General features: G+C 44.1%; 1 protein-coding gene across 5 annotated transcripts in view; it reads right to left on the bottom strand.

The window, feature by feature from the left end:
* The window catches only part of nbeal2 (neurobeachin-like 2), a 43,733-nt gene that overhangs the window by 15,736 nt on the left and 15,889 nt on the right, over positions 1-12,108 (bottom strand). For 3 of the 5 annotated variants that reach the window (XM_016660992.1, XM_016660996.1, XM_016660995.1), the window contains 17 exons: positions 10,680-11,335; positions 10,464-10,596; positions 9,692-9,811; positions 9,266-9,596; positions 9,065-9,147; positions 8,900-8,992; positions 8,508-8,679; positions 7,135-7,268; positions 5,162-5,321; positions 4,742-4,844; positions 4,473-4,623; positions 4,065-4,220; positions 3,389-3,548; positions 2,281-2,369; positions 1,475-2,191; positions 515-699; positions 260-416 (listed from right to left, as the gene is read on the bottom strand). In XM_016660992.1, the coding sequence (XP_016516478.1) occupies positions 260-416; positions 515-699; positions 1,475-2,191; positions 2,281-2,369; positions 3,389-3,548; positions 4,065-4,220; positions 4,473-4,623; positions 4,742-4,844; positions 5,162-5,321; positions 7,135-7,268; positions 8,508-8,679; positions 8,900-8,992; positions 9,065-9,147; positions 9,266-9,596; positions 9,692-9,811; positions 10,464-10,596; positions 10,680-11,335 (3,600 nt within the window). The remainder of the gene's footprint in view (positions 1-259; positions 417-514; positions 700-1,474; positions 2,192-2,280; positions 2,370-3,388; positions 3,549-4,064; positions 4,221-4,472; positions 4,624-4,741; positions 4,845-5,161; positions 5,322-7,134; positions 7,269-8,507; positions 8,680-8,899; positions 8,993-9,064; positions 9,148-9,265; positions 9,597-9,691; positions 9,812-10,463; positions 10,597-10,679; positions 11,336-12,108) is intronic. The other 2 variants (XM_016660993.1, XM_016660994.1) reach the window with 2 other exon arrangements.

Here is a 12,108-nt window from a genome sequence, read left to right as displayed (position 1 = left end):
ATCAAAATGAAAATGAATCCCAGACAACTTAACTTGCAAATCATAGTGAAAATGTTCACACTGTCATCCTCTATCAAAATATTAATTTGTTCATCATTCAATTCATAGTAAAACATTGCATCTCCAGATTAACCTAGCAATAAGATTTTTACACAAACTATAAATCTGACATCAGATTTAGGTGACACCAGGTACTTTTTGCTTTCTGATGTCAAGACAGCGATCATGTGAAACCACTGCAGACTTGAACATAAGCTACCTTCTCACTCCACAGCGTTCGGTTGTCTGTGCCCTCGGCAAACAGGAAGTCCTGCAGCAGCCTGAGGAGCCGCACCAGACTGGGGCAGAAGGGCAGAGACACTCCCTGTGCGTCCCTCAGGTCCGACAAGGACGACTCCAGCATCATTTCCAGAAGACTGTCATGTGCAACAACGGAAATACGCTTAACGTAGCATTGCCTAGCATTGTGTTGTTTATGAGAGTAGGATCTCCAGTTAAAATCTGCATAACACACCTGCGTTTGATTTCATCAGGAGGGCGAACCAGCTGGCAGGAGGAGCCCAGCTTGGTGAGAACAGAAAACACCTGTCCCCTCTCCCTCCACACTGCGTCCCCGGACCCCTCGGCCCCACTCCCGCTCCAGAGCACTGAGAAGACGATGTTGGTCAGCAGGTTGCACAGCTCCTCCTCGGGGGTCTGCTGAAGTAAAACCAAGACGCGTGTGAAAATGAAGAGCTGGTTTACGGAGCCTCTTCCACATGCAGTCGCTTTACAGATCATCGCAGTTTTACTGGGATTTTTGTGAGAGACCATCAAAAAGTAACTGTTGTAGTTTCTTACTAATAAAAAAGATAAGAACAATGTGGCATGTCTTAACATTCACCGATGCATCTAAATAAAATCCAGTGTGACCAATTGACTAATGGTTAGCTGGCTAGCGAGGAACACACCAGACCTATAGATGAAGGTATTGAGAAGTTTTATAAAACATTATTCAGTTCAGAGCATCTACAGCTCAGGTAATAACACCTGCTGGACAGCCATGGCACGCCATGAATATGGCCAGATGACACAAAATGCTAGGTTTGGAAGAAAACAAAACGAAACATCAACCTGGCCTAAACTCAACCTCACCACAATGAAACATGGTGATCATTTATACGTCTGACAGGAATGGTAGTCAGAGTTGGTAGAAAGAAAGATGCAGCTAAATGCAGTCCTAGAAAAGGCTGTGAAATACTTGAAGGTCTTCAGTCTTCTGATGTGTGAAACAGAGAGAATCGCAAACAACAAAGTTTGCATCACAAACTGAAGTGAATGACCTTTGTTCAAGCAGCCTTAATACAAATCCATGGCACGTTTTTCAGCTCAGGAGTGAAAAATCCCTGGATATCACGGAAACCTTCACAATCGGGCACAATCCTCTGCTGGTCGTTCGTATGAACTAAAATCTGAGTGGATGAAGGAGTTATACCTGAGGATTGGACGTGTTGGAGATGGTGTCTCCAGTAGGAGGATCTGTCCCATAGCTGGTGTCGTCCAGTACGTTAGACAAACTGGAGCTCTTCCTCGGCCTTAGCGGTGGGAATGGTTTGGAGTGCTCCAGAGGAGACGGCGTGTTGGTCAGACTTCCTGCCGGGGTGTGTGTGCCGGTGTCCCCCATGCCTCCCAACTCCAAATCAAAGGGAGACGTGCCGAACGGGGAGAGCGGCTGGTAGTCTCTTCCCTCGTCGTCCGGCCGAGGCGACACGATGTCGACTGGATTGGAGGCGGAGGAGGAGTGGCTCCCCTGATCCACCGAATCAAACGACTTAAAATGAAGCGAGCTGCCGTAGTTCTTCAGCTGGCCTCCTCCTCCTCCACTGGGCGGCGACTGGGATAAGTCAGAAAACCCCTCGGAGATGTCCCGGGGACCGCATTCGTCTTCCTCCTCCTCGTCGTCGATGTCCCTCGAGTTGCGGTAGTTCATGTAGATCTCAGTGCGCGAGTCCTCTACGACCACAGACTGCTCTCGGCGCAGCGGTGGCCGGTAGCTCGGCGCGAAGGAAGCGTGGTTGCCAGAGTCTGTGATGCTCACGGCGTGGGCTTCCAGGGACTCCTTTACGTAGAGTTTGGTCAGAACATCCTGCCAGCCCGGCTGCTTGGCGAGCTGCTTCACGTAATCCTCGTTGGAGTAGATCAGATGAAAGAGCTGCAGGGGAATCAAACGAAACACAGAGACATCTTAGATTTGCTTATGATGAAAAGATGCAATTAAAAATAAGACGCGAGGAGACCAACCTTGCGACAGACGTCCAGTCGGACGGTGAGCTCAGCTCGATGCGACAGACAGACCACAGCCAGGAGGTCTCTGAAATTAGGACTGGCATCTGTAGCAAATGGTAAGGCGTCTTTATGAATTAATTAAGGTATTTGAATAATATGAGCCGCAAATAACACTCTTTTCATTTCTCTAGAATGTTTCCAATTTTTAATAAATGGCATAGGAGATGAAAACCACTTTTAGTCAACATTTTAAAGACATTTTTTAATAAAAAAAAATTATTTCTAAGCAACTCTTGGGCACTTTAAAGGAACAGCAAGAATAGAAAGTTCAAGTAAAAAGCTACGAACTATCTGCAACTGTAGTCGTCACAGGATTTCATAAATATAGGCATATTTATTTTTCACAACTACAACTTATCTGAGACTGTAAGTTACAGATAAAAGTGAACTTCTGCTTTTGGTGCATGCTGGGACCCCGACGTAAAATAAATGCAGCTAAATATATTGTGTAGCGTTGATAAGTTATTCTCAAGAGACTGAGGGAACTTCCTGTCAGTGAGGACCGGCTTCAGCTGTGGAAAGTCGGGTTTCTTTATCTGAGCTCCTCATTTCAGGGCCTCCAACAACATTTCTGCTGAACTCAGGTTTCATCTGGCTGGTTCTTCCTAAAGTTTAGGACCTCAACTTGTAGTGGAATAAATTTTGTGTCGATGCCTCCTGTGTTATATGTCATTATAGATATTTTAACATAGATTCAAGGAATGACAGACCCACTACCGTGTTTTGTTGAATAAATAAGATTTTTCTCTTTTAGGAAGAATCTTTCTGTCCAGTATATCCTGCTAATTATCTACAAAATGTTTAGTTGAGTGTCCAGATTTTTGACCTCTGCAGGTGTTCATTAACAAAAAGGAAACAAATTCCAGCGGCGTTCACTGGAGAACGTTGGCTTAGTTATTTTTCACACCAAGCTGAATTTCCCTGACTTACAATCAATAAGGGCAAAAAGTTACTTGAAACAATTCGCAGAAAATCAAATGAGCCGACACCAAACAAGGACCTCAGCCTCTGAAATCTGTCCTAAAGCTGCGAAACGTATAAATAAACAAAGCGTTTGTCTCACCCGTAGCAAGGACCTGCTCATATAAACAGCGTACAGTTATCATGGACACAGGCATATCTTCAAGAAAGCAGACCAGGCCGAGATAACCGAAATCCTTCAGCTTGATTCGTTGCTTGTTGCGCTCCGAGACTTTCTCACTCTTGAGGATTTTGTACAAAACCTGCAACGACACAAGCGTTTCGGTTTATGAAGAGGTGCGTCTCAGTAAGTTTAAGTGAATTTAATCCAGTAACTCAGTTCAAGAGGTGGATTTATTACACAGAGTGGAAAACCCAGAATTCATTACTAATTAAGATCAGTTGAAAAAAGGATTTGTTTGCAGGTTAAACAAATAATGTATCTACGTACTATGCAGTGTCTGCACTCGTTACTTTGTCTATTTACACGACTTAACAGCATTTCATGGAAAGTTAAAAGAAGAAATTTGACCGCTGGAGCTTATATCTGGAATATGTCTCTTATGATGGCACTTTTTCCTTCCACTCAATTATTTGTATGAAAATGTTGAGAAGCCTTTTCATTTTTCAATCTGTACATAATGATTACTTTTTAAATTGATTTATCGAAATAAATGAACTTTTCAATTCTGTTCTAATTTGTTGGGATACAGCTCTACTTAAAAACCAGTTCTTGCTATTAATGTGCTATTTATTATTTTTTAATCAGTTGTTCTCACCCTGAACACCCGCTCTCTGGCCTCGTCCCCAAAGTTGGCTGTGAGCAGCAGGCTGTACAGCTGCTCCACGCCCCACTCCAGCAGCACCGCCTGCACCTGCTCCCGAGGAGGGCTGCTCCTCAGCAGCTCGTACAGCACATCCAAGGCCTTCACCACCTGACAGACAGGGAGAGTGGCTGACAAATTACAAAGAAATGTGGACGGGCGCTGGGTTAAGCTGTGTAAAAGGAGTATGAAAGAAAAGATTAGCTCAAAAAAACAAAAGTAGAAGCCAAAGAAACAAAAAGCTGGAATGAAAGATGAATGTTTAGCTGGAAACCGGGAGTAAATCATCCCCGTGAAAAGGTCATGGGATTGCAATATCAAACTGCTGGAAGAAAAACAAGCAATAAAACATTTCAGTATTACCTGCTGCTCCTCTCCCACAGTCAGGACGTAGGCGAGGACGCTGTGAAGCTCCTCTGGTGTCGGAGACTTGAGGAACTCTTTCAGCAGCGAAAACAGAGACGTCTGAATTGTCTGTTTCTCATCAGACAGAGGGCTGCCATCCTGCTCCAACCTGCGACCAAACGGATGAGTGAAGAGACTCTGATATTAGGCTTATGAATGGAGATGAAAGACACGACTGAACCGAGCTGAAACAGGCTACATTTGGTGCCTCGATGTGTTTTGCTCACCCGTAGTATGTCCGAATAGTATCCAGAATGTACTGGACCCCGTACTTCCTCTTTATGCGCTGCTTGCTTTTGTTTATAACAGATGACAGGTATTGCACATGTGCTTTCAGAAGAGAGAAAAGACACACAGTCATCCCTCTGGCTGACATTTAGAAATGTCAAATCATGATGTAAGGTCACATTGAGACAGAGTTGTCACGTAAAGGTTATCGAAGTAATGCATCCTCAATCTTGACCCAACAGCCTGAACTCGAGAATTTAAAGTATTCTTCGCCCACCCCTTTTCTGCTCCCCTGACTCCTACTCTAACCCTCATTCCTGCTGTGTCAATACAGACAGCTTTGGCATGCATGCAAAGCCTCACAGGTTTTATTCAGCAAGAAGGAGGCGGGGGGGCTGAGGGGGCCGCTGCTGCCTTACCCAAACAAACAGCAAAATGGCTTCTGGTCCAGATGCGGAAGTTAAACAGCAGGTGCTGGTAGAGATGCTGCAGCAACTGGCGGTTGCCGTCGTTGAAAACCTGCTCCAGCAGAAGCTGACAAGCCATGAGGACGTTCATGTCCATCATAGTGCCTGGAACCTGCAGCAGACACAGAGAGATCCCAGGTTTTAACTCAATCAGGTCACGACTACACTCATTTTAACTCCGTAGCATGCAAGTTGTTTTATTTCATCGCAAAGCTGATGAAGTGGCTCCACGTTCTGAGATAATGTGCTTCAGAAGGGTAGTATGGATATTTGTACATTTGCACCCGAGGTAAAAAAAAAAATGTTTACATTGCAAAATTCACTAATGAAAAATGCTAAAAAATTTCAACCTTTAATTTATGTGTTTTTCAGAAGAAAAAAAATCCAGGCTAAGAAATTCCAAATGGGGAGTAAGAGAACAAGCCATTTAAGTAGAGCAGATGTATTTCAGCTTCATAATTCATAAAAATGCACCTGTATCAACATTCAGAGCAATATATATATATAAAGTTTTAAACTGCTGGACTTTTACAAAAAAGACTGGACTAAGTTTACATAGCCAACTTGCACATTAGGCAAGATTTTCTAGGTAATATATATATATATATATATACACACATACATATATATATATATACACACACATATACATACATATATATACATACATACATACATACATACATATATATATATACACACATATATACATATATATATATACACACATATACATACATATATACATATATATATATATTTTTTTTTTTTTTTTCCCCAAAGCTCAGTGAGAAACTGCACCAGAATGTGGGATTTTGGGAACAAGTTTCCACGACAACCATTAGACATCATGGACCTGCCCACTGTTTGTTTTGTGGACATTCCCAAAAAGGCTTTCCTGACCAACCATCACAAAAAGAAACATGCCAGTGGCTCTTTAATCACCCCAAAAACACTCAGTGGATCCATGAGGACACAAATGTCATCGTGACAGCTAAGAGGTCAACTAGATCCATACGCTTTGATCAGACGAGAAGAAGATGGATCTTTTAGCGAACAAGCACTCCAGCTGTGTTTGCCTTCAAAAACACAATATGTGATCAATATGTGCGCTTGCAAAAGCTGATCATATTTTGCCGCTTTTCACACCTTTACCAGGGTGCCAATAGAAGTAGGTAGACGTGTGTGTGCATCTTTTCCACAGCCAAATGTGTTTGATGACTCTAAAGACAGAAAGTAGTCTCCAGACAGGATGCTCCACCTTCACAACATGGATTTCAACATTTCCTGTCTGTTTGCATGGACATCTCTGCTGCATTAACACAAGGCCTGGTTGGCTTTAGTCACCCATGAGTCAAATCTAAGAAAAGAACAACAAACACTTGGTCCCTCCCAGCACACTGACCAGTCTCTACTAAAGTTCAACTTTTCACCACATCGAAACCGTCGCCTTTAAATCCTCTGCATCGCGTTCAGCTCATTTTTGCACAAAAATTAACTAGGGAAGCTCACGTTTGTCACCTGCAGTTTCAGAAAATGTTTCACAATTACAAGCTTACAAAACGAGTGGAAAGTATTACACCGAAGTCTGTTGTCGTCTTGATTTTGTCTCATCTTGGTCCATTTTAAATTCTGCTTATGTTAACAGTTTTAACCAAAAGAAAACACCATTTCTTTTACACTGCTGCAGTTGGTATCTCTTAGTCATAGTGAAACAATACAATGTCTGCATTAATTGTCCCACACATGCATTTCAAACAGTCATTCTGACAGACCACTGCTGTTTCAGCAACACCAGACCCATTTATTACAAGGCAATTATTCAGCAACAGCGCAGTGGAAAAGGTCAGATATTCACTTTCAGATGCTAATCGGCTCTTCCAGCACTTGAGTTTCTAGAACAAGTTGCTGTGTGTGGGACCTACTTTGCTGAGCATGGCACCGATGATGCTGGGGCCGTGGCACTGCAGCAGACTCTCCTGATTGACAGGGTGGTGACGAATCAGGTTTTTCACCATCAGCAGGAAAGCAGCAATGCTGTTTCTCTCAAGTCTGCCTTCTGGGGAAAAAAAAAAAAAAATAGGGCAAAACAAGGCTTAAGATTTCCTGTGTAAGCCACAGTGATATTTCTGCATTACAAAAGCACGTCATTGACGTCGCGTTTCAACATGAGTCAGAATTCTGAGTTGTGCATGTTTTACTTCTGTAGCGTTTTCGCAGAACGTATTCATGTGCACACACCAACCCCTCGCCTTTTTCCCTTTCGAGATCTTAGCTCTAGAGTTTTTAAACTAAATTTATCAATCATTTCCTGTTTGTTATTGCATCATGTGGTTGTGTGCGCAGACCTACGTTTACTCAATTCACATCGTTAAGTCTTTCCTGGAAGTAAAACGAAGTAGAAAAAAAGCAAAATGGCGTATCTGTGATTAAGCTTTAGACACTGTGTGTTTTGTGACCAAAGTACCCGAAGGTGCCACATTCCTCTTTTATAGCACATGTATGCAAGTATAAACAGCGTGGGAATTACCAGCCGTCACATCATTCAGGAATGACGACTCGTGTTTTGGTGTGAAATGTACATCAACCCCAGAACAAAAGCAACAGATCCTGTGAAGATGCTGGATGAAGCTGGAAAGAGTGTGTTGCTGGTCCACAGTGAAAGTAGACCAGCTCTCAGTGAAACAGAAGAAATGACCCCAAAACAACAGAAAAAGGTTGTTTTGGGGCGGGGGGGTTGAGGATTAATAGTTTCCAATTATCCACAGGGAGAAAGACCCTAAATTTAGGACATGTCTTCTGATTTGATTACATTAAAATGGAAGTGTTTACATGGAATGACCACAGTTAGATTTCAAGGAAAATGGAGAAGGTTGCAAGCCTGAAAGTACCATCCTGTACACTGGGAGCAACATTAAGCTGTGGGGTTGTTTTCACTGGGGGAGGGACTGCTTGAACGCACCATTGTAGACGTCATACTGAAGAAACCACATCATCTAGAAATATGTAGAAACTTCTCAAGTCATCAGCCAGGAATCTAAAGTTTTGACTAAAATCGGTCTTCCAAGTGGACCGCACCCCTGAACATGTGATGCACCTTTGTGGTGCCAGAATTATACTGCTTTTGAGTTTGTCAATGCCAGAAAAAGATATGATTTGCCTTCCACTTGTTAAAGTAAATTTAATCAAATGTTAGTGGGGTTGTATGCTTTTATTTGAGCCTATCTGTAACCACATGGTGTACCGAGGAAAACCCCCCCAAAAAACTAAAGAACCTTTGAATGAAGGACAAACTCACCTGCAGATTTGTTAAGAGGCAGCAGAATAGCAGCAGGGCCTCGGGAGGAGGTGAGCTCTGGTCCCAGCAAGTCCGAAGTCTCCTGACCGCCGTTGTAAACCTGCTCGGCTTCACACACCTGCTCGAGCAGCGGCAGCAAAACCCCGATTCCTCCCATCACATTCACAACGTCCTGCGTTAATGTAACCGAATAAATCAACGTAAAAATCCATTTCATGCAGCAAAAAGAGCAAAAGAGTGAACATTACAACGAAAAGAAGTAAATCCATGTGAATCTAGATTAGAGCTCCTAATAAATAATTTCAAAATATTTACAGAAATGACAGAATAATAACAGAAATCTCAGTTTGAAACAAAGCTAAGAGAGAAAAGAAAACTGATTAATTTCCAACCTTGGTGTCCCAGCTGACCACTCTGTGTCCCGTCAGTCTGCCATCATGCTGGTGATGAGGCGCCAGATCCAGACATATCTGACTCTTAAAAGCCTGAAAATACACGTATTAATATCTGGTAGAGTGTGGTTAATACAGGCGTGTGTTGATCTGAGCTTCATTTACCTGTGGAGTGTAGTACAGCAGCAGCTTGCTGTTGAGCTCTGACAACTCTCCGTCCGCTTTGAATAAGGGGACGTGATTGGGTCCTGTGACAGGGGGAGCAAAGTTAAAGGCCATGAAGAACATGTATGCAAACATCAGTCGATGAAAGTTTTGATTTATGACTAGTGCTTCCAACATGTGGGGCAACGGAGTGCGACGAACCTGCAGCGTGCAGCGCTCGCGCCTGGGCAGGCTGCAGAGCCTCGTGGCAGATGAAGGCCGTGCCCAGCAGCCCGTCTAGAGATGTCGGTGATCCCCACTCCGTGTCCTGCAGTCCTGCTGAAATGGTGTGCACCGTGGAGTCTGCCATAGACCCCCACCGGCCTCCCGCAAAGGACGCTGGGAAGGATTGGGAGCGGAGGAGGGAAGGAGCGTGGGGCGGGAAGGCGAACTCTGGCGACGGGCAGGAGGTGAAAGACGAGGGAAGGTTCGGCGACGTGGTGGTGGTAGTGGTGCGGTGGCCTGCGGAGCCGATGCCGCAGTAGATAAACGGCTGCAGCGTCAGGCCAGGTCGTGACACGGAGAGTTAGAATATAAGAAACACTTCACTGAAGTCGACCAGGATTAGAAAACATATATTTTGTTTACCTCACTAAAAGATGGAAAACGAAGCTGAGCAGTTTTTTGTTGCTCTCCATCGATGTAGACCGTTACCAGGTTCTGACCAAAAGGTCGCCGACCTGGTATGTGGACAACAGCCACTGAATGCTGAGAGGAAGACAAAACAGCAGGGCTTTGAAAAAGTTGTTATTTTTCTCTAAATTGTATCACATGAAAGAAATTTCAGTGTAATTTATTGTGTTTTTACACAACTGACTAACAAAAGCACTGAATAATTGTGAAGTGGAACAATATTAATACGTGGATTTTTAAATAAAAATCTCACATGTATGGTCGGCAATAGCAATCAGGGCCCCCCCACCCCCCCTTTTTTTTTTTTTTTTTTTTGCCAATTCCTCTAAATACATTCCAGTGCAACTAATTGCCTTCAGAAGTGAAATGAGTAAAACTTCTACTAAACTGTAATCCACCTGTTGGTTTCAATCTAAGTTGTTCTCTGAAACTATTGGAGAACAAACAGGATCATAAGGAATCCGATGAAGACTACTGCAGGATTAGGTAACAGAGATCAGAGAAGCAGCTAAGACACCTGTGGTAACTCTGGAGGAGCTGCAGACGTCCACAGCTCTGTATACCAGACACAGTCAGAGTTGAAATTCGGCACAAGTATGAAAAAGACACTTGGATTGTAAAAGTACCACTAATACGACACACTGAATGGAATCTCTTCTAAACTTTGCTGAGCAACGACAAATACTTGCCCAAAACAAACGTCTGTGTTATGAGTGTTTATACTCACCCAGCGTGAGTCAACGAGCGGGTATTCAGGCAAAGCAACGGCCATGTAGTCCTTCTTAGTGCAAACAGCTACTACCAGCACACCCTCCATGGTGAAAAATGCCTCTAGCCCAGTTCCACTTGCTGTGAAGAAACTTTACACAAGAAGAAACGCGTTAGTTGAAAACGTACGACAACATCTGGGACCGAATTAACCTCAAAGCAACGTCCTCTTCACCTGTAGAGTTGCTTTCTGCGTGGCCCTTTTCCCATGTCATGCTGAGACCCCTTGTCAGTGTTGGAAGGATGCTTATTGTTGTTAAAGAACTCGGAGTGATAAGGTGGGAAGTCCATGTTGAGGCAGAGCCAAGCGTGAAAGGCAAACCCGCTCCCTGGCCAGCGCTGGACCGTCGGGACCATAATCCCTGCCATGGGCGGTGTGAGATCAAAATATTGCAGAGCGCTGTCCCGGCCCTCTCTGGCTGCCATGGCTGAAAGCACGCATATCATACGGGTGCAATAAGGGTGTATCCTCCCTCCCACTGCATCGCTGTCCTGGTCCATCCTGAGGAGTCTAAGGAGGCTCTTCAGCTCCTCTGGTCTCATGCAGAGAGAACCCAGGTCCTGCAGGAGGCCCAGCAGGGCGTCTGCACACTGCCTGTCCAAACTCTGGGGCTGCGAGAGCACCTGCAGTAAGGCGCCCACCATGCCAGCCTCCACAGCCACGGTGCGGCACGACCTGGAGCCTCCGGACACGGCCGCCAGCCACTGGGCCACCAGCAGCTGGAGGTCCCTCTGACCGGAAAGGTCGGGCAGCCACTGCAGGAGCAGCAGCAAGGGCTGGTCGTTGCTAATGCCGAGATGATGAGCGTGGACGTGCTCGCCCTCCACCGCCTGAGGTGAAGGCAAAAAAAACAGAAGGTCAAACACAGACGGAGCAAAGCGGTCAAAGATCAAAACCTGATACGTTTCTGATCAGGGTCTTTTCGAATGATCAACATGGGAGTCCGTGACTAAGATTTCAGTGAACTTACGTCAGCCTAAATTCAGTGATTCATTTGGTCTTTCTTCTGGTGAACCCTGACTGTGACTTGATAACAGCTGGAGAAATTCACAAAGTCCCATGAATCTATAAAGTACTTATAGAAACGGATAGACGGCTTATACAGCTGTATTACATGAGATGCAGGTTATATTGTCAATTTAACAGATGTGAGTTTTTCTTAAAAGTTTTCTTTCACCTCATGTAAAGGCACATATTGTCACATGACCTGCTACGCACAACGTGCTCAGACAGCTAGAAACATTCAATAGAAACTATGAGATTCAAAGCAAGTCCCCCATTTAATAAACAAGATATGAGCTGCTTTGTAAGTTTTGTTGTCACATGACTACCTACATATGAAGTGAAACGGTTTCCAAATCGAATGATCAACGAGTAATATCAAAACCGAGAGGGAACATGCTAATGTCACATTAGCAAAGCCAGGCAATCTTTTCACATGCAACGTTTGCCAGAAGGACCACGTGTGTTTTGAAGACTGAGACATCTATGTATCTAGAAATAAACTAAACAATGCATGACTTGGGTGTCAACTCATAACACTGCTGAATTTTGAAACAAAGCTAAACCCAGATATGAGAAGTATATTTATGAATTCCTGCAA

The sequence above is a fragment of the Poecilia formosa genome, unplaced genomic scaffold, assembly GCF_000485575.1.
Source record: "Poecilia formosa unplaced genomic scaffold, Poecilia_formosa-5.1.2 Scaffold306, whole genome shotgun sequence".
Lineage (NCBI taxonomy): Eukaryota > Metazoa > Chordata > Actinopteri > Cyprinodontiformes > Poeciliidae > Poecilia > Poecilia formosa.
The sequence above is the reverse complement of the archived record's forward strand: the minus strand, read 5'-3'. Positions and strand labels throughout refer to the sequence as shown.